At 40.9% G+C, this 19,736-nt stretch overlaps 2 protein-coding genes across 2 annotated transcripts; both read right to left on the bottom strand.

The window, feature by feature from the left end:
* Nucleotides 1-675: 675 nt before the first annotated feature.
* LOC140607430 (olfactory receptor 3A2-like) lies at nucleotides 676-1,635 on the bottom strand. Its single transcript, XM_072782172.1, has one exon. The coding sequence runs from the start codon at nucleotides 1,621-1,623 to the stop codon at nucleotides 676-678; it is 948 nt and encodes a 315-aa protein (XP_072638273.1). The 5' UTR covers nucleotides 1,624-1,635.
* Nucleotides 1,636-11,738: 10,103 nt separating this feature from the next.
* LOC140607429 (olfactory receptor 3A1) lies at nucleotides 11,739-12,698 on the bottom strand. Its single transcript, XM_072782170.1, has one exon. It carries the CDS (start codon nucleotides 12,684-12,686, stop codon nucleotides 11,739-11,741), a length of 948 nt encoding a protein of 315 aa, XP_072638271.1. The 5' UTR covers nucleotides 12,687-12,698.
* Between the last annotated feature and the right edge of the window lie 7,038 nt (nucleotides 12,699-19,736).

Here is a 19,736-nt window from a genome sequence, read left to right as displayed (position 1 = left end):
CCTAATGGGTTCTTGTGTGGTAGTGAAGAAAAGAAATTGATTTTTCTTGGAGGTCAAAGGTGAAGTATAGAATAGAATAAACTTGGCCCTGCGCCAATGGTTACAATGGCTTTCTGCATTCTGATTTGGTGGAATCCTATGTCCCTACCTGAAGAACACTTCACAGTGTATTCCTGGTTACTTAGGTTAATTGGTTACCTATTAGCCAATAGTCATTCCTTGCAGGACATTGCTGTCCAAGCTTCCAAGGCTTCAAATCTATGCAGAAAATGAGTATAGCCACACACAAGGTAGCAACTTACCCAGGGCACTTGCTCATATCCCTTTATTTTATTTGTTTTTCTTTATAGCCCTTATTGCTCTGTGATATTCCATATATGATGCTTATTTATATATTTTGTCTCTCTTCATTAGAATGTGAGCAGCATAAGTGCAGAGACTTCTGTCTTTTTTGTTTACTAGTCCCCTAGGAGAGTTTCTGGATCACTGAAGCAATTTAATAAATATTAAATCAATTTGAATCAATTATGTAGGGCTTCTTTGCAGGACAAATACATCACATAAATCTTCAGGCAGTGAGAGATACTGGCTATGGACCATTTTTCTAGGTTATTGCCTTCATGGGAAGTTTTTCTTAATCCAGAAAAGGCAGGAAAGATGGGACACTATTAGCCCTTAGGTCAATGACTTCCTCCCCACAAATACCCGCCACAGGGCATCCTGAACATCAGGGTTTCTAAGGCTGTAGATAAGTGGGTTCAGCATGGGATTGATAACAGTGTTGAAGACCCCAACCCCTTTATCCTTGTCTGAAGACTCTTCAGAACCAAGACACATGTAGTTGAAGATACCAGTACCATAGAAAAGGCAAACCACAGTGAGGTGGGAGCCACATGTGGAAAAGGCCTTATTCCTGCCTTCCACTGAACGAATTTGTAGAACTGCAGCTGCCACCTGTGCATAGGACACAGTGATGAGGACCAAGGGGGCTACAGCCATGAAGGCTGCTGCCACAAAGAGCAGCAACTCGTTGAGCTGGGTGCTAGAGCAAGAGAGCTGGAAGAGCTGTGGGAGGTCACAGTAGAAGTTATTGACTATATTAGGACCACAGAAGTTGAGCGTAGTTAGGGCAATAGTGTGATTTAGTGCATTGGTGAAACCTAAAGCCCAGGACACAGCTACCAATATTCTCTGGACGTTCTGGCTCATGTGGGTGTTGTAGGTGAGGGGTCGGCAAATGGCCAGGAATCGGTCATAGGCCATGACAGTCAACAGGAAGCAGTCCATCCCAGCCAGAAGGTGAAAGAAGAAAAGCTGTGTGAGGCAGGCCCTGTAGGGAACTGTACGTTTGTGGGACAGGAGGCGAGCCAACATTGAGGGAACAGTGACAGTGATGCACCCAACATCCAGCACTGACAGGTTCCCCAGGAAGAAGTACATGGGTGTGTGGAGTTTGGGTTCCACCAAGATGGCAGCCAGGATGCTGAGGTTGCCTCCGACTGTGACCAGGTAGGCAAAGAGGAAGACTACAAAGACCACAGACTGTAGCTGTTCTGTTTCCACTAGGCCCACTAGAATGAACTCAGTAACAGATGTCCTGTTGGCTCCAACTTCTGGATCCATGAGTTTCTGTAAGGAAATGTCCCAGGAAGGGAGCTATCAGTCCACTCTGATTTATTTATTCAACACAAATGTTTAAACCTCCCATGTTCCGAGCCTCAGTCAGGTAAGTTCTCAACTATCTAGGGGATATTTCCACTCCCCAGGTCACACCTCACTCACTGATCCTTAATGCCTTTAATTACATTCTTAGCTGAGATGTCCAAAATCATCACAGCTTTGTCTCTCCCATCCTGTCCTAGTTGAAAGGGTAAGAATACTTGGGAAAATGAATTAAGGCAAAAGCAGACTTCCTCTTTAAATGTAATAAGATGGGTTTCAACATTTTATTCTGGGTGATCAGCTCAAACCAATAAGCAGATTTCAAAATAGAAAAATTAATATTTTCAGAGACACCAGAAAGCATTTGAAAACCCACGTTTCAAAGCTTCTAGAGATACTGAAGTTCAAGCAAAGATATAGCAAGGCTGAGACCCATGATTGCAGATATCAGATAGGTCACCGGGTACATTTCTCCAAGGTGAGGGACATATGCTGAAGTATAAATTCAAACTCCCTTGGTCAATAAATTGTTAATATTCTTGGTGCTAATTAAGCCTTTACATTAGACTTTGAATAACAGCTTAAAATTATTTATTCTTTTTATAGTATCTGCTACTTGCCTCTAAAAACAATGCTGTAAGCATGACCTGTGGGTTGGCTGCATCTGGGTGCAGTTGGCTTTCTGCATCGCACAGCTACCTTCCACTTGTCCTTGACTTGGACATAGTGGTTTGACCAATAGCTCTAAGGAGAGATCCTCAAATGAAGCAGACACATAAATAGAGAGCCAGATTGAGCCAAGTTTTGCAGATCTTGTAATAAGATTCTGATAAAAAAAATCAATGTTTGTCTATTGCCCATGGAATAAGTAGAGCTAGAGCTTCCTAAAAGTAATGTCATGCCCTTGCATAGAATACACTGGAATCAGAGGGAAGCACTTGGGAGTCTGGTGACTAACAGAAGGGAAACAGTAAGGGGCTCACATGAGTGAAAATTTGGATGCAGTGATCTTTAAAATACCCTTAAAATTCTAGGATCACATGACTGGTGAGATGGAGGATCATTCTCAGGCATACTCCTCATCAATGAAATTGATAAGTGCTTTGCAAATGGACAGATCAATGAGTGGATAGCAGCTCTATACATTTACTACATTAAAGCACAATGAACTACTCTCTGTTTTCCCTTTTGGGTCTATTTTAACATAAGGATTAGATTGTGACCCTGTGATTTTCTACCTCCTTGTTCATGCCATTTTCTCTACCTGCAATGGCTCTCTTCCAACTCCATTTTCCACATATTTCAAGTCTTGACTTAAGAGTGGTTTCCTGGAAGTTCCCTGTATCAAAACTTTTGTCTGTCTGTCTCCCAAGCTCTTACAACACATTATTTCATGTAACTTATTATTGTTTATCTTCTTGATAAATCATTTTTCTGTAGAGTATATCTCCCCTACTTCTCTGTAAGTGACATGAGGACCAAAAACATTTCATTCAGTTTTACAATAGTTATACTTATCATAATGCTTTAGACATAGTAGATTCTCAATGTTTATTAAATAAATGAGTGAATGGCTCAAGTGTTCACAGAATTGCAGAGAAATAGAGCATGGCCCAGTGTTGTCACGGAAGACTTTCTGGACAAATTGGAACTTGAGCTAGACTTTTATGGATTAGTGTGATTTAGGGGAAGTATAGAGACAGGTATAGGGTGCAAGGTTGTTGCAGAGAACACTACTTTCCTTGGTTTTATGGGACAACCAGGTAATGTAGCTGTACACACTAACATGTTTCCTTTCAGGTAAACTACTCAAAAGAATAAGGCCCTTAAAGGGGGCATACCTTACAGTTAAATAAGACAAAAGAACAACAAAGCAACTGCCACCAACCTTCAGATGGTGAGAGATACAGCTTTCTTGAAATCAGTGGAATTCTGGGAGACTTCTGATTATCCAGAGACATCCAGAGTATCTAAGGGGTCACCATGATGCCCATCATGAGAATTCTTCCTGCATTATCATTTTCAGAGTTTTGTTATGAGTCCCAGATTCTCCTTACCCAGCTTTTACAGCTCCCTACTCTGGAACTCCAAACAATCCCTCCATGTTCCCAGTGACAAAAAGATTCAACAAGACCTGCAACTGGAGTGAAGTTTCCAGGTTGCCTGATGCAGTGGAATTTGCCTGATGTGGTCCTGGGCAGTGAACCAGACTCAGTGAATCCCTTCATATTCTCTCCTAAGACTAACAGAGAACAGGCTTCCAAGAAATGGGGGTGTGGACAGAGGGGCCCTTTTCTGAGGATCCAGGATTTTTGGATTGTGTCTTCAGATCTTCTCCTAAAACGTTTTCTTTCTCTAGGAGATATCAATTGCACCACATAAAAAATCAGATTTGAGCTGATGGCAGCAATGAGGTCCCATCTCTGCTTTGTAAGAGCATGGTTAGGACCCCAGAGCATACTCACCTGGCCATGGGTATAGAAGCCAGTGAGGCTCTTCAGGAAAGAAGATGAAGAGCTATGCAGACACAGTTATCCACCAGAAAGCAAGTTAAGGGACAATATATAACAAATGAGGGAAACAAGCTGATATTCTCTCTGTCGTAGAGGTATACTCTTTACAGTGTTATCCCTCCCAGAAGGAAGGAGACAGATGGGGAGAGAGACAAGTTGTTTTGTAAACAACCCTTCCTAAATATAGGAACCATACCTTATACCTTCTGGTATTTAGACTTTCTTAAAAGGGGGGGAGGAGGGTTTATCTCTAACCCTAGCTTTATAAGAGATAATTAGGAGAAGTAATATAAATTCCACTTTATGGTGGTATCACTGAGGTCTACAGAACTTATTAAAATCCTCAAAGCCACTCAGGAAGCTAGTGTATGTGGGACTAGATATAGGTTTGCTAAGGGAGGGGTTTATTTCTCAGATGTCAGACTCAAGCAGAGCCTTCAAGCAGAGACAAGCTAATTTCTAGACTTGCCTTGGACCTGGTGATGAGGAGGCCCCAGAAGAGAGGCAAGGGGGAGAAGCTTTCTTCAAACCCAGTTTCTTAATGAGTCCTCAGGAATGTGGTGCTTTCTCCCTCAGGGCCTTGTTAGTGGGAGCCCTTGGGACTGTGTCTTGGGTATGTTCAATGACTTTGAAAATGGGAGCAGAAGAGCTATATTATGCTAGGAGCACTCCCGTGGAGCTGCCTGTCTAGGCCAGGTTCTGAGGGATTGAAAGCCCCAGTGAAGGCTGCAGACTAGTAAACAGAAGATGTGGGAAGTTTGAGGGCTGTGTTCCTCTGACTCCTATACTCAACACTACCTACTCAACCCTTTTCTCCCAAGAGAGGGTGCTCTGTCTTCCACCAGAGAAGCCTTCTAAAGTAGGAAATTGCACTGTAGACAGACCTGTTTTCTGATTATTAGTGGTTGACCTTAGACAAGTTGCTGTTCCCTTTTGAGCCTCAGTTTCCTCATTTGGGAAATGAGCATATCCCCTATCATAGAGCATTGCTTGCAGATTAAATGAAGATTCACTAAGCTGCTAGTAGAGGTTTGGCAACACATCAGCATACCAACTGATAACATTTACAGGTATTTGCTTGGTACCTGGTAATATGCTAAGCACTTTACGAGCCTGGAGTCCCTGTGAATCCTCACGACACTTCTAGGAAGCATGCTGTGGTAGACATATCAGATATCTGACTCACATCTCCCTCAACCTTTCTTCATTTCAGCTGTGGCTGGGTTGGACAGTTCCCTACAGGCTTTGCTTGTGGCAGCCTGACAGAAGGTAGCCTTTTCCTTAGGATCCTCTGATGCCATAAATACTGGGAGTGGGGATGGGGTGCTCGCTAGGTCTGAGCACGTGTGCTCAGATTGAAGATAGCACCTTGCCAATAGCAAAGGGAAGCCAATGGATAAACACCCCAGCACCCATTCTTCAGACAATTCTGGAGGCGTTCTATATCCTCATGCATAATCAAGTCTCTGCTGGACATCCATAGCAGAGATTTTGGTGCTGAACCCCTCAGTCAGGGACACTTCTTCCTTCTTTGTATCCTCATAACCTCAGTCTTCCTCTCAGGGGCTCCTGCTGCTGAGATGACTTCCCGGTTAAGCTGCATCTGGTCTCAATCTCTGCTTTTGGGAGAGCCCGACTAAGACAGTTGGTACTGGGAGTAGCCCTAGGAAGCATGTCCTCCAGATGGAATTCTGGAACTGGACCATTCGCCACTTTTTGGGGTGAGTGAGGTTGGTGATAAGCACAGTTTCACCACTGAGACTCCGTTGTGGTATGTTGGGATGAGGTGAAAGGTGAAGCACTGGGTCATGTGCTAGCTAGCACTAGCACATGAATATGAAGAGAACCATGATTATTACAAGAATTGTGGAGTTTTAAGAATTAAAGGTAGTTTCTGTTAACTTTCCTGGGTCCCTGAAGGAACAATGATAGGCCCAGGTCAGCCAACGATCAATTTAGGATACGTTGTGAAAGCCAGAAAACTTCCCTGGCAGCATTCCTGAGACATTAATCTTCTCAGCCACAAGGCAAACAGCCCTGAACATCAGTTCTTGTACCTAATTTTAAGGGTGGCAGAGCTACAAGGAAGGTGAATGTGCAGCTCGGTGGGGTGGGGCTGGGGGGTGGGGTCTCCTTTGCTAAATCCAGATCCCTTTTGTGGAAGGAGTGAGACCCTGAGTCCTGGAATGGGGATATTTGAGAGGTTGAGCATGAGAATTTTGAAGCCCTAGTCTCTCGTGTAGCCACTTGGCAAAAGCAACCCTTTTCCTTTGCTGGTGGAAATCAACCTTTTGTTTGCTGGCCATGCAAAGACCTCATATAAAGCAGATGCCTTGCAAGGTGATTTTTGCCATTCTCAAGAACATTACCCATGTCTCCTTTGTGTCTCCAGAATAATTGGAATTAGGCCCCAGCATATTTTGAGAAAGGCAATCCCACCTATGATGCAAGAGATCATTTACTCACTGAAAAGAATCCCATACCTGGCTGTGGGAGGCTGAATAATGCCCCCCACCCCGGATAACCAGGTCCTAATCCCTGAAATTAACTTTATGTGGGAAAAATAGGACATTGTAAGTGTGATTGGTAGGGGTCTTCATCTGGGGAGATGATTCTGAACCATTCAAGTGGGCTCTAAACGTCATCACAAGAGTACTTACGAGAGACAAGTTGAGGGATATTTGATTACAGAAGAGAAGGCAATGTGAAGAGGAAGCAGAGAGAGAGTGAGGGGATCACATGGCAAGGAATGCCAGCAGTCACTGGAAACTGGGGGAGACAAGGAATGCATTCTCCCCTGGAGCCTCCAGAAAAACTTTCCTTGCTAACATTTGAAGTTAGCCCTGTACAACTCATTTGGACTTTTGCCCCCTAGAGCCATTAGAGAATAAATCTCTGTTTTTTTAAATCACTATGTGTGTGGCAGTCAGTCACAGCAGCAATAGGAAACTAATACATTAGCCGATATATCCTGGCAAGAACTAGAAGTTCCTCTTGTTTATAGAGGAGCAATGTGGGAGTGGGTCATAGGGACCAAAGGAGTACGTGGAATGTAAGGCTGAATAGGGAGAGTTAATTGACAAGGAAGCACTTTTCATGATTCAAGATTTAACTTCCTGGCAAGGGTGCCTGAAGCTGGTCCTAATAAACTGCAGAGATGTCTCTTTGAAGCTGGATATTGGTTACAGGGACTCTTCAAGATCTACAGGTTGGCAGGCTTATGTAGAAGAGTGTGTCTTCTTCCAGGTCCTTGTGAGCACAAGTGTTCCTAGCCCACCACTTCAAGGTCATGGGGTTACTTTAATCTACAGCTGGACTGGGGTCAGTGGGGCAACCTCTAGAGGCACAGAAAAGTGTGTCTTCTGGTGGGTTCCTGGACAAAGAAGAATATTCTTGGTTCCTGACTGTGGGGTGCAGGAGCCAAGTTATGGGCCTTTTCAATGTCTTCAGTTGGACTGAGGTCGGAGGGCCTGAGAGGCTTGGATGAGTGTGTCTCCTGTCTTGTCACTGGCAGGACAGGACTGGCAGCTAAGAAGGCTGGAGTTGGGTCATGGGCTCTTCAGTATCCAGGGCCAGGGTCAAGGTTGGCAGGACTATTAACCAGGGCCCAGATGGGCATGATTTCTGTTGGGTCCTTTGGCAGATGTTGCTGGTGACAGGACCAAGGCCAAACAGGGCAGTAGCGGAGTCCATAGGGAGACCGAGTTGCTTCCAGGTCTGTAGCCAGCATATCTGCCACCTGGGCACAGGCCCCCCTCAGTCTTGGGTTCCACCAAGGTCTCACAGTGTCCTAACCCTAAACTCCCACAATAGCGTTTTCTGTCTGAAATATTGTTGCTGAGGAGGGAATGTGAGTGGGGGACCTCTTGTGCTATTTCACTGGCTGCTATATTTATATATCTGCATATAAAATCATGTACACTGTACAAGCAAGCTTACATTTTATGGGATTGGTGCAGCTATTATCAACTGGGAGAAAATTTAGAAGATACAAAAATAAAATCTTTGTATTTTAAATATTCAACTTAAAATAAATGTAAATATACTAGAACAAAATCACTGACAAATATTTATACAACATTTAGATAGAAAAATCATTTTTTTGGTATTTTTTTATTGGAGTTCGATTTGCCAACATATAGTATAACACCCAGTGCTCATCCCGCCAAGTGCCCCCCTCAGAGCATGTCACCCAGTCACCCCGTCCCCTGGCCCACCTCCCCTTCCACCACCCCTTGTCCATTTCCCAGAGTTAGGAGTCTCTTATGTAAAAGTCATTTTTTCTAAGCATGACAAAGCAAAGAAGATAAACATCATAAAAATGTCAAACTTCATTTGGGCAAGAGAGGCTTATGCAAAGTAGAACACAAGTGGGAAATTGGGAATATATTTGCAACATACACAGCCAGGAGATATTACCTTAAAACTGAAGTGTTTCTACCAATTGTTAAGATAAACTACCTCAAGGTGCAAGAACATGAACTGGAAATTTTGAAAGCATAAATACAAATAAGAAATAAATATATAAAAATCACTCAAATCATACTTATACAGAAATTCAAATTTTAAAATATTGCAGTATTTAATATAATTATAAAATAAATAATTCCATTTATAACATCCAGTGAGGTAAGAAGCATTCTCACAAACTGCCAGTTAAGATGTAAAATAATTTTTGGCAAGTAGAAAGACAATATTCACCAATTTTGAATATTGTGTTTCCTTACACGGGTACACACACACATAGAACTTTTATGAATTTAACTAGTGAAATAATTTCAGTTACATGGAAACATATACAAATAAGAATGTTAACCTCTGTATTACTAGCAATTGCAAAAAGATAGGAAAAATAAAATCAATAGGGATTTGTTAAGCAGATTGTAGTTTATGCATAGATGGAATATTATGCACCCTTTCAAATGAATAAAATTGATTTGTAGGTTGATATGTAAAATATAATAGGTAATGCAGAGAGGGGAAAAGCACATTGCAAAGTAATATGGTGTTTTTATTTGCACATGCATGTGTTTGTGCAAGTGTGTGTGTGTTCATTTGTGTGAAAGCTAAACAGCTATTACTATTAATTATTTTTTGGATTGCAGAGAGAATGGAATAAGAGTGACAATGACATTCTGTATTGTCTGAACTTTTACAACATGATGTATTACATATATGACAAACTTTTAAGTAGCAAAAGATTGAGATAAAATTTGGAATAAAAAAGCCAGGAAAATTCCAAAGGAAAGGGAATTTCCCAAATTGTTAAAGGAACCCTATGATCCTGGAGAGTAAACAGAGTGCAGCTGAATCAGTGTCTTGGGTCATCATTTATGATGCTGAACCAGTTGATCCATTTTAGTCCAGTGATTGCACATGAAATCATCCTTTGAGGCTTTAGATTAATGTTCATATGGAAGAAAGGCCAGAAGCACAGGGATTTTGGAAGCAAATAAGCTCCTCTTTGCAGCATTGTTAGATGCTGGTGGGTAGAAAAAATTGATGGTGAAATATGTGGTAACTCTTCAGAGTAAATAGAATGAGACAGTCTATTCATTCAGACTAGCAGAATCAGAGGCCTTGTAAGTGGAAGAACCTTAATGGTTACTTTGTGCCTCTGTCAAGTACAGGCCCAGACAAGGTAAAGAACATACTCAAGAATGTTGCTGACTAGAGGAAGTGATGAAGTGAACACCATGTTGTAGATCTTCCTAAATAGTTTTCTTGACCCTTGGAGGAAGTTCACTGTTTGTATCCTTGAAGTTTATTTGGTGGCTAAGAAAGGATCAGGAAAGAGCTATCCTTTCCCCCTGTCTTTTGATAGTCTTGGCAGACATTACCCAAAAAGCAGAGAGTAAGTTGATAAGGTGGATGGTTAGTCACAGATTCTGATGACATTTTAAAGATGCAAGTGGTTAAAATACCCAGCACTGCCTTTTGCCATCTGGTAAGCTCCCTTAACATTCTAGGAATACCCTCTGTTCAAGAAAACAGAAAATGATTCCCCTGAATAGTTTTTAGCATTTTCAGTGAAGCTTAAAAACTTTTTTATTCTTGGTAGAGAGAATAGGCTACAATGATGGTATTAGGGTCATATAAATGGGTTATTGCTGGATGTATAGGACAGGAAGCAGCCCTGTACAGAAAGAAGCCCACATCTTTCATCCCTGGTTCACTAATTTTATTGCCCTTCTTCCTTCCTCTGACCTTTTAACCGTCTCACCTTTTAACCATCTTAACGTATCTTTTCCTATTTCTCTATCTTTCCATCTCCACTTTCTCTGTATCCCATCAAGTCCCATCCAGGGTCTGGATCCTTCCTTCTCAGCCCATTTGCTTGCAATTCTGTCCTATTTATCCCCATTTCTCATCTTCTTCATTTTCCCACAAACTCTCCACCTCCAGTCTTGTTCTGCTTCTCTTCCTCATGCCCTTTCTCTTCATCTCCATCTCACCCTACCTTTCAATTCTTTCACCACCATAAAAACTCATGGAGAAGCCATGCTTCAGTAGGTCAAAAGGAAGTTTTAGAGAAATGATTAGGGAAACATCAGTAGCACGGTAGAGATACTCAGAATGGGCAATTCATCTCAAAGGGAGGCAAAAAGGAAAATACAGCCAAATATGGACTGGACAAAAACCTGGGAAGCACTATGCAAGATGAGCGAATGTTCTAGGTTAGAGACCACTCTCCTACTGAGAAGGGAAATTTTAGGGGAGACATTGTCATATCGCTTTATTTATAGATATGGATTATTTCAGCTGGAAGGTTTGGGAACTGAGAGTGAGGATTTAGGGAGGAAGTTCATATTGTGTAGTTTGGGGTTTTTCATGTTTAAATGATATTTACATTACAAAAGATTATCTTTTCAAAAGACTTGAAGTATATCAGGAAAGATAGATGAGGAACATTCATTTTATAACATATGATTTATCATATATGTTAATGGAGTTTAAAAATTTTGCACACAGGGATCATGCTCTCCAGACTTACTAGAGAATACATACCCAATACAACCTCCTCTCTGTCCCCTATATCCATGCTATCTTTGTATAATACAAAAAGATCGAGGTGCTTTTTCTGCTTTGTAGAAACCCAGTGGGAGAAATAAAATGATTTTGATATCTAGGGCTAGGTTCTATAACCACACCATCCATACCTGAACTTGAGGGAATCACATGACCTATAAGTGAGTGTGGTTGTGGTGGGGAGGGCTTTGGATATTTTTGGCTATAACCAACCAAAGAGTGATTCTTTGTGGGATATGAACCTGCAACAGTCAAGGCTCTGAGGTTTCACTTCTATTCAAAAAGGGAGCACACAGTGACTGAAGCTGTAATTTGTCAAAGGGGCTGGTCTTAGTAGAGCATACACACCTATTGCTGTAAATTGAGCATGGCTTCTTTGGGAAACAGTAACTATTATCCTTAACATAAAATCCTCTCTGCAGGGAGACAGAAGTAATTATGGACCAATTTGTCTTAGATACTGGCTTTAGAGTATTTCTCTTTTAGTTCAGAAAGAGAAAAGGAGGGAGTGACATTGCAGACCTCAAGACCTTGTCAAGCCAGTGACTGCCTTCCCCTGAGCACCCGCCAGAGGGCACCCTGTACATCAAGGTTCCTGAGGCTGTAAATGATTGGATTCAGCATGGGGTTGATGACAGTGTTGAAGACCCCAACCCCTTTATCCTTGTCTGAATGCTTGGCTGTACCCAGTCGCATGTAATTAAATATACCTGAACCATAGAATATGGCTACCACAGTGAGATGAGAGCCACATGTAGAGAAAGCTTTCTTCCTGCCCTCAGCAGAGCGGATTCTTAGGACTGCAGCTGCCACATGTGCATAGGAAGTGATGATGAGAGCCAAGGGGGTACCTGCCATTATGAAACCCACAGCAAAGAGCAGCAGCTCATTGAGCTGAGTGCTGGAGCAGGAGAGCTGGAAGAGCTGTGGGAGGTCGCAGTAGAAGTGGTTGATCACATTAGGACCACAAAAGTTGAGTGTGGCTATGGCTACTGTGTGGGTCAGTGCATTGGTGAAGGCTAAAGCCCAGGACACAACTACCAATATTCTCTGGACTGTCTGGCTCATCTGGGTGCTGTAGGTGAGGGGCCGGCAGATGGCCAGGAATCGGTCATAGGCCATGGCTGTCAACAGGAAGCAGTCCACCCCAACCAAGAGATGGAAGAAGAAGAGTTGTGTGAGGCAGGCTCTGTAGGGAACTGTACGTTTGTGGGACAAGAGGCGAACCAACATTGAGGGAACAGTGACAGTGATGCACCCAACATCCAGCACTGACAGGTTCCCCAGGAAGAAGTACATGGGTGTGTGGAGTTTGGGTTCCACCAAGATGGCAGCCAGGATGCTGAGGTTGCCTCCGACTGTGACCAGGTAGGCAAAGAGGAAGACTACAAAGACAACTGGTTGTAGCCCTGGTGTCTCCACCAAGCCCAGCAGGATGAACTCAGTAATGGCTGTGCTATTGGCCCCAAATTTTGACTGCATTAGTTCCTGCAAGGAAACATCCAAGGAGATAAAGAATCATTCCTCCCAATATATTTATTCAAAAAAGAAGAAATAGACTCTCTAAGGGAGCAAAATTTGTCATCCCAAATGCCATGTGGATTATTTCAGGCTGATTACTTAAAACAACAACAACAACAATTTGAAGTCTCAGGAACAACCTTTGCCTTCCCAACATATGCCTAAAAGAATTTAGATAGAGGACTTGCTCCAGGAAAGGAGTTATCCCCATAGATACCTACAGTATAATGTAAACTAAGTGTGGTAGACAGAGAGCATGATAGTGACTTTAAGTCCACAATAGAATTACTTTTACAGAAAAAAAAGCTCTCAATTTAATTATTCAAGAGGTAGAACTAGATGGTATATATGCCTTTCTGAAATGCCCACAAAACATTCATCCCCCCATATTGGGACGCCTGAGTGGCTCAGGCAGTTAAGCATCTGAGTCTGGATTTCAGTTCAGGTCATGGTCTAAGGGGGACGAGATTGAGCCCTGCATTGGGCTCTATGCTCAGCAGGGAGTCTGCTCGAGATTCTCTCTCCCCCTCCTTTTGCCCTTTCCCCTGCTCAATTTATTTATTTAAAAAATAAATTTTGGAGGGCGCCTGGGTGGCTTAGTGGTTGAGTGTCTGCCTTTGGCTCAGGTCGTGATCCAAGGTTCCTGAGATTGAGTCTTGCAGCAGGCTCCCTACAGGGAACTTCTCCCTCTGCCTATGTCTCTGCCTCTCTCTGTCTCTCATGAATAAATAAGAAAATAATAAAATTTTAAAAAGCATGTATAAACCTGAAATTCAGAAAATTCCAAAAGAATAAAGAATACAGGTAATAATATTTAATCACAATCCAATTTAAGGAAAAATGACTTTAAAAAATAAATCTGAATGTCTTAAATAATCTGTAAGAAACCATTGGATCAAAGGGAATCAAAACTAAAACTAAAGAACATCAGGGAGAGGTGAAAAGGGGGTAGTGAAACCAGCACACACTAGAACATGTGGATTATCACTAAATCAGTGTTCATAAGCAAAATTATAGCCCTAAATAAATATGTTAAAAACAAAAAATAAATAAAGTGATTAAATAAACAGATCAGGAAATTAAGGGAAGCCTGGGTGGCTCAGCAGTTTAGCGCCACCTTTAGCCCAGGGTGTGATCCTGGAGACCTGGGATCGAGTTCCAAGTCAGGCTCCCTGCGTGGAGCCTGCTTCTCCTCTGCCTGTGTCTCTGCCTCTCTCTCGCTCTGTATCTCTCATAAATAAATAAAATATTTTTTAAAAATCCTACATGAAAATATTACTAAAAAAAGATCAGGAAATTAAAACATGAACTATAAGAAATGGGGAGACATTTGTTAAGGGGTACAAACTTTCTGCCATAAGGATAATAATTTGAGGATCTAAAGTATAATATGGTGATTACGATTGATAACACTGTACTGTATAATTGAAATTTTCTGAGAGTAGAACTTACATGTTGTCACACAAAAGAAAAGGTAAATATGTGAGTTGATGGATGGTTAACTTGATTGTCAGAATCCTTTCACAATGTAAACATATATCAAACCATCGTATTGTATAATTTAAATATAGTATAATTTTATTTGCCACTTACACTTTAACAAAACATGAGCGACTCCTAACTCTGGGAAATGAACAAGGGGTACTGGAAGGAGAGGTGGGCAGGAGGATGGGGAGACTGGGTGACAGGCACTGAAGGGGGCACTTGACCGGATGAGCACTGGGTGTTATACTATATGTTGGCAAATCGAACTCCAATAAAAATATACAAAAAAATAAAAAATATAAAAAATGTAAAGCTGAAAAATATAAAATAAAACAACATTTTATGAGCTTTAAAAAAATGAAATGTCCATCATTAATGTAATACAGGAATTTAGTACATAATATAAGTGGCATTGGGATCCCTGGGTGGCGCAGCGGTTTGGCGCCTGCCTTTGGCCCAGGGCGCGATACTGGAGCCCCGGGATCGAGTCCCGCATCGGGCTCCCGGCATGGAGCCTGCTTCTCCCTCCCTCTGCCTCTCTCTCTCTCTCTCTATCATAAATAAATAAATCTTTAAAAAATATATATAAGTGGCATCTTAAATGAATGGGAAAATGTACTATCCAAGAAGTGCTATCAGGGCAATAGCACAGCTATCTGGAAAAAACTTAAGTTGCACACATACCTCATATACTTTGTAAAAATAAATTCTAAACAGTTCAAAAATTTAGATATAAAAATTAAATCGGGAAGTTTTAGGGAAAAAATTGAAGAATTTTAGTAGTGTAAGGTAACTCAAATTATAGAAAAAAATTTTTAAATAACCAAAATTAATAATTCTAATAAAATTCAAAAATTCAGGCAAATTAGCTAAGCTATTAACTACATTTCCCCAAATCTCATTCTTTGTGTAGTTGCAGGTTAGGTTTGGCTACAAGGGGAATTTGTAGGATAGTTGTAAGGCACAAATGAAAAGTTTGAAAAAAAGGCAATTTGGCAATATCTTTCGAAATTACAAATGCGTTTTCCTTTTACCTGGAAATTCCACTTCTGGGAATTTAACCAACAGATATATGGTCACATATAAGAAGTGACATATGTGTAAGGTTATTTGTTGCAGCATGGTTTGTAAGATCAAATAATTGAAAATATTTCAATCTTGTGTTCACCACGAGAGGGCTGAGTAAACTAATTTGATCCTTACAAAAGAATACGATGCAGGGATGCCTGGCTGGCTCACCTGGTTGAGCATCTGCCTTCGGCTCAGGACATGATCTCAATGTTCTGGGTTCGAGTTCTGCATTGGGCTCCCTGCGTGGAGCCTGCTTCTCCTCCATCTGCCTATGTCTCTGCCTCTCTCTCTGTCTCTCTTGAATAAATAAATACATATCTAAAAAAAATACGATGCAGCTGTAGGGAACGGTTCTGCTGTGCTGATTTGACAGATATCAAAACCATATTATTAAATGTAAAACACAACTGGTAGAATGAATATAGTGGTCTTTGGTTTGCTTTAAAGAGAAGGGAAAGAGCACACTCTCACACACGCACACTCTCACACATATGATATAAATGTTCTAGTTATGGAAAGAATAAGTTATGGGAATAAAATACACAGTATAAGGAATATAGTCAGTGATACTGTAGTAGCAATGTAAGGAGACAGATGGTAGCTACAATTCTGTTAAACATTGCATCATGTATAAACTTGTCAAATTCCTAAGTTGTACACCTGAAACTAATGTCACATTGTATATCAAATATACTCAATTAAAAATTAATAAAGAAATATAAAAAAATAAATAAAGAAATATAAATCTATTTATATAAATCAAGTAGACTGTCATCTGGGCAAGAATAAACAAAAACAAAATGGATGAATACAATTAAGAATTAGAAAAGGTCTAGAGGTACCTAGGTGGTGCAGTTGGTTAAGCATCTGACTCTTGGTTTGGTTCAGGTCGTGATCTCAGGGTCATGAGTTTGAGCCCCACGTTGGGCTCCATGCTCAGCATAGAGTCTGTTTATTTATTTTTTATTTTATTTTTTACTTTTTAAAAAAAGATTTTATTTATTTGACAGAGGAGGAGAGAGAGCATAAGAAGGGAGAGTGGTAGGCAGAGAGAGAGGGAGCAGCAGATTCCCCACTGAGCCGAAAGCCCAATGTAGGGCTTGATCCCAGGACCCTGGGACTCTGACCTGAGCCTGTTTAAATTTGTCTTTCCCTTGCCTTCTACTCCTCCCCCATGCAAGCTCTCCCCCTATAGGGAGCCTGATGCGGACACAATCCTAGGACACGAGGATCACGACCTGAGCCAAAGGCAGACACTCAACCGCTGAGCCACACCCAGGTGCCCCCAACAAGGAAAAAATTAAATTTTAAGATAATACTCCCTGTAACTCTATATTATTTAAATGGAACATTTCAATAAAATAGATACAATTATAGGAAAATATAAATTAAAATATATTCAAGAACAGTCTCAATTCCCAAGTAAACCAGAAGAAAGTAAAAAGATTGTCAAAGAAATAATTACCCTAATAGCAATCTCAAGCCTCATAAAACTGTTGAGGTAAGTTTGACTTAACTTCAATGAATAGAATATTCTCATTCTGTATAAACTTCCTTGCAGCACCAGAAAAAAATTTAAGCTCTCCAAAACCTTTTTAAAAAAATTATAGTCAACATACTATGTTACATAAGTTCCAGGTGTACCACCCTGGTGATTGGACAAGTCTATAGGTTATGCTCTGGTCACCACAAGTGCAGCTGCCATCTGTCACCATATGATGCTGTACAACACTATTGACTATATTTCCTGTGCTGTGCCTTTCACCCTTGGGACTTATTCATCCCATAACTGGAAGTCTGTACCTCTCACTCCCCTTCATCCACTCTGCCCATTCCCTAATCTCCTTCCCCTCTGGTAGCCACCAGTTTCTTCTCTGTGTTTATGGGTCTGTTTCTGCTTTGTTTTGTCTTAATTTTTAGATTCCACATATAAATTAAATCATATGGTTTTTGTCTAACTTATTTTGTTTAGCATCATGCTTTCTAGGTCCTATAGACTTTTTATGAAGTAGGCATACATTTGAAACTAAAAATATAACATTTTTGGAAGAAACATATGAAATATCACTAGAGAGCAACTTTAGTTATCACTATAGAAACAAAATGCCAAATACAAGTACAGGGAATTTTTTTAAATTTTTATTTATTTATGATAGTCACACACACAGAGAGAGAGAGAGAGAGAGAGAGAGGCAGAGACACAGGCAGAGGGAGGAGCAGGCTCCATGCACCGGGAGCCCGACGTGGGATTCGATCCCGGGTCTCCAGGATCGTGCCCTGGGCCAAAGGCAGGCGCTAAACCGCTGCGCCACCCAGGGATCCCAAGTACAGGGAAAATTTTAAATATCAGAATATTTAAAAGAATTAATCTATCATGATTTAAAGAGATCTTACAAAAACTGAAGATGATTTAACATAAGTAAATATATGTATATAATATATCAGATCAATTGCCTAAAAGGTACTTTTTACAGGTTTTACAATCCATTCTAGATTTAAAAGAAAAAACAGGGCAGCCCCAGTGGCTCAGCAGTTTAGCGCCGCCTTCAGCCCAGGGCGTGACCCTGGATACCCGGGATCGAGTCCCACATCAGGCTCCCTCAGCCTGTGTCTCTGCCTCTCTCTCTCTCTCTCTCTCTCTCTGTCTCTCATGAATAAATAAATAAAATCTTTAAAAAAAATAAAGAAAGGGGATCCCTGGGTGGCTCAGTGGTTTAGCGCCTGCCTTTGACCCAGGGCGAGATCCTGGAGTCCTGGGATCGAGTCCCGCATCGGGCTCCTGGCATGGAGCCTGCTTCTCCCTCTGCCTATGTCTCTGCCCCTCTCTCTCTATGCCTATCAAGAATAAATAAATAAAATCTTTATAAATAAATAAATAATAAATAAATAAATAAATAATAAATAAATAAATAAATAAATAAATAAAAACAAAAAAACACCCAGCTGTAGTCATCTAGGAATAGAGGGATAATACAGGATAATTTCTTTTTTTTTTATAAATTTTTATTGATTTATGATAGTCACACAGAGAGAGAGAGAGGCAGAGACACAGGCAGAGGGAGAAGCAGGCTCCATGCTGGGAGCTCGACGTGGGATTCGATCCCGGGTCTCCAGGATCACGCCCTGGGCCAAAGGCAGGCGCCAAACCGCTGCGCCACCCAGGGATCCCCTACAGGATAATTTCTAATGGAGAATAACAAACAGGAGCAAGAGAGGGATATCTAACATTACATCTATTTTTATCATTGTCCTAGAATCATTATGAAATGAATGTCAAGAAATAGAAAAATCAAGACTACATATATATTGGAAAGGAAGCGAAAGCAAGTTTTTTTGAATGTCCATTAAAAAAAAAGAAGAATAATTAGAAAAAAGCAGCAAATATCAAATATACAAGAATCTATACATTTCTTACATACCATCAGTCTATACTGGTAGAAAACATAATGCAAAAAACAATGAAAAATTGAAATTCTTATGATATAATGTTAAGTGACTAAAGCAGGACACAAACCTGTATAATATGGTATTATTTCAATATTAACAGAAATACACCCACTCCTGCACTTATACACAGAAACAAGACTGGAAAGAAATACTAAACTTTATTAGTTGTTTGAGTAATAATTTGAATGGTTTATATTCTCTTTCTTCTACTTTTCTCTGCTTTCTGGTTTGTCTACTATGAATGCAGATTATTTTCATAATATTTTATGAAGTACCACCTCCTTGGCATGAGCATGGAATACCTATTAAATCCCACATTGCAATAAACTAACTGCACAAAAGAGAAACCGGAAATCCCTTCCCTTATGATATTGTACAGTTGAGGTTGTCTCAGCATCTCTGATACTGGCAGAGTTTCCTCAGAGAAGTCCCTGACAACAATCGCAGCCAACAGCTGTTAGGAGACTTACCCCGGGTGAGGCATTGTGCACAGCTCTAAGTGCTTTATGTGTGTGAGCTCCTTTATTCTTCACAACCTCCACTATACGGTGGATACCATTTATAATCCTGATATTCCAGAAAAAGCATGAATTATGTAAAGCAAGGGGCAGAGGCAGGATTTTAATTCAGGTCATCTGACTCCAGAGTCCCTGCTCTTAGCCTTTACACATATCACCACTCAAGGTAACCCAAGGCATCTGAAGGATCCTGAAGCCATGTACTTCTGAAATTCTCTCTGAGTCTATTTTGGACCCAGGCTTATGACTCAAAGACCCACCCCCACCCCCACTGGAGAGCTATGCCTTACAGATCACAAAGTCTTGCCTTGCAGGCTCCAGTTGCTCAAGTTCAAACAAATGCCTTGCTGGATCACACTCACAGTCAGCAGTTGCTCCCAATTTCCCGTTTTTATTTTAGCCCATGTCATCAGATTGCAAACTCTGACTTCCTACATCCCCACCTTTGCTTTTGCTATTTTCTCTATGTAGAATATCCTTCTTCTGTTGC

The sequence above is a fragment of the Canis lupus genome, chromosome 16 (genome assembly GCF_048164855.1).
Source record: "Canis lupus baileyi chromosome 16, mCanLup2.hap1, whole genome shotgun sequence".
In the NCBI taxonomy this organism is placed as follows: domain Eukaryota; kingdom Metazoa; phylum Chordata; class Mammalia; order Carnivora; family Canidae; genus Canis; species Canis lupus.
The sequence above is the reverse complement of the archived record's forward strand: the minus strand, read 5'-3'. Positions and strand labels throughout refer to the sequence as shown.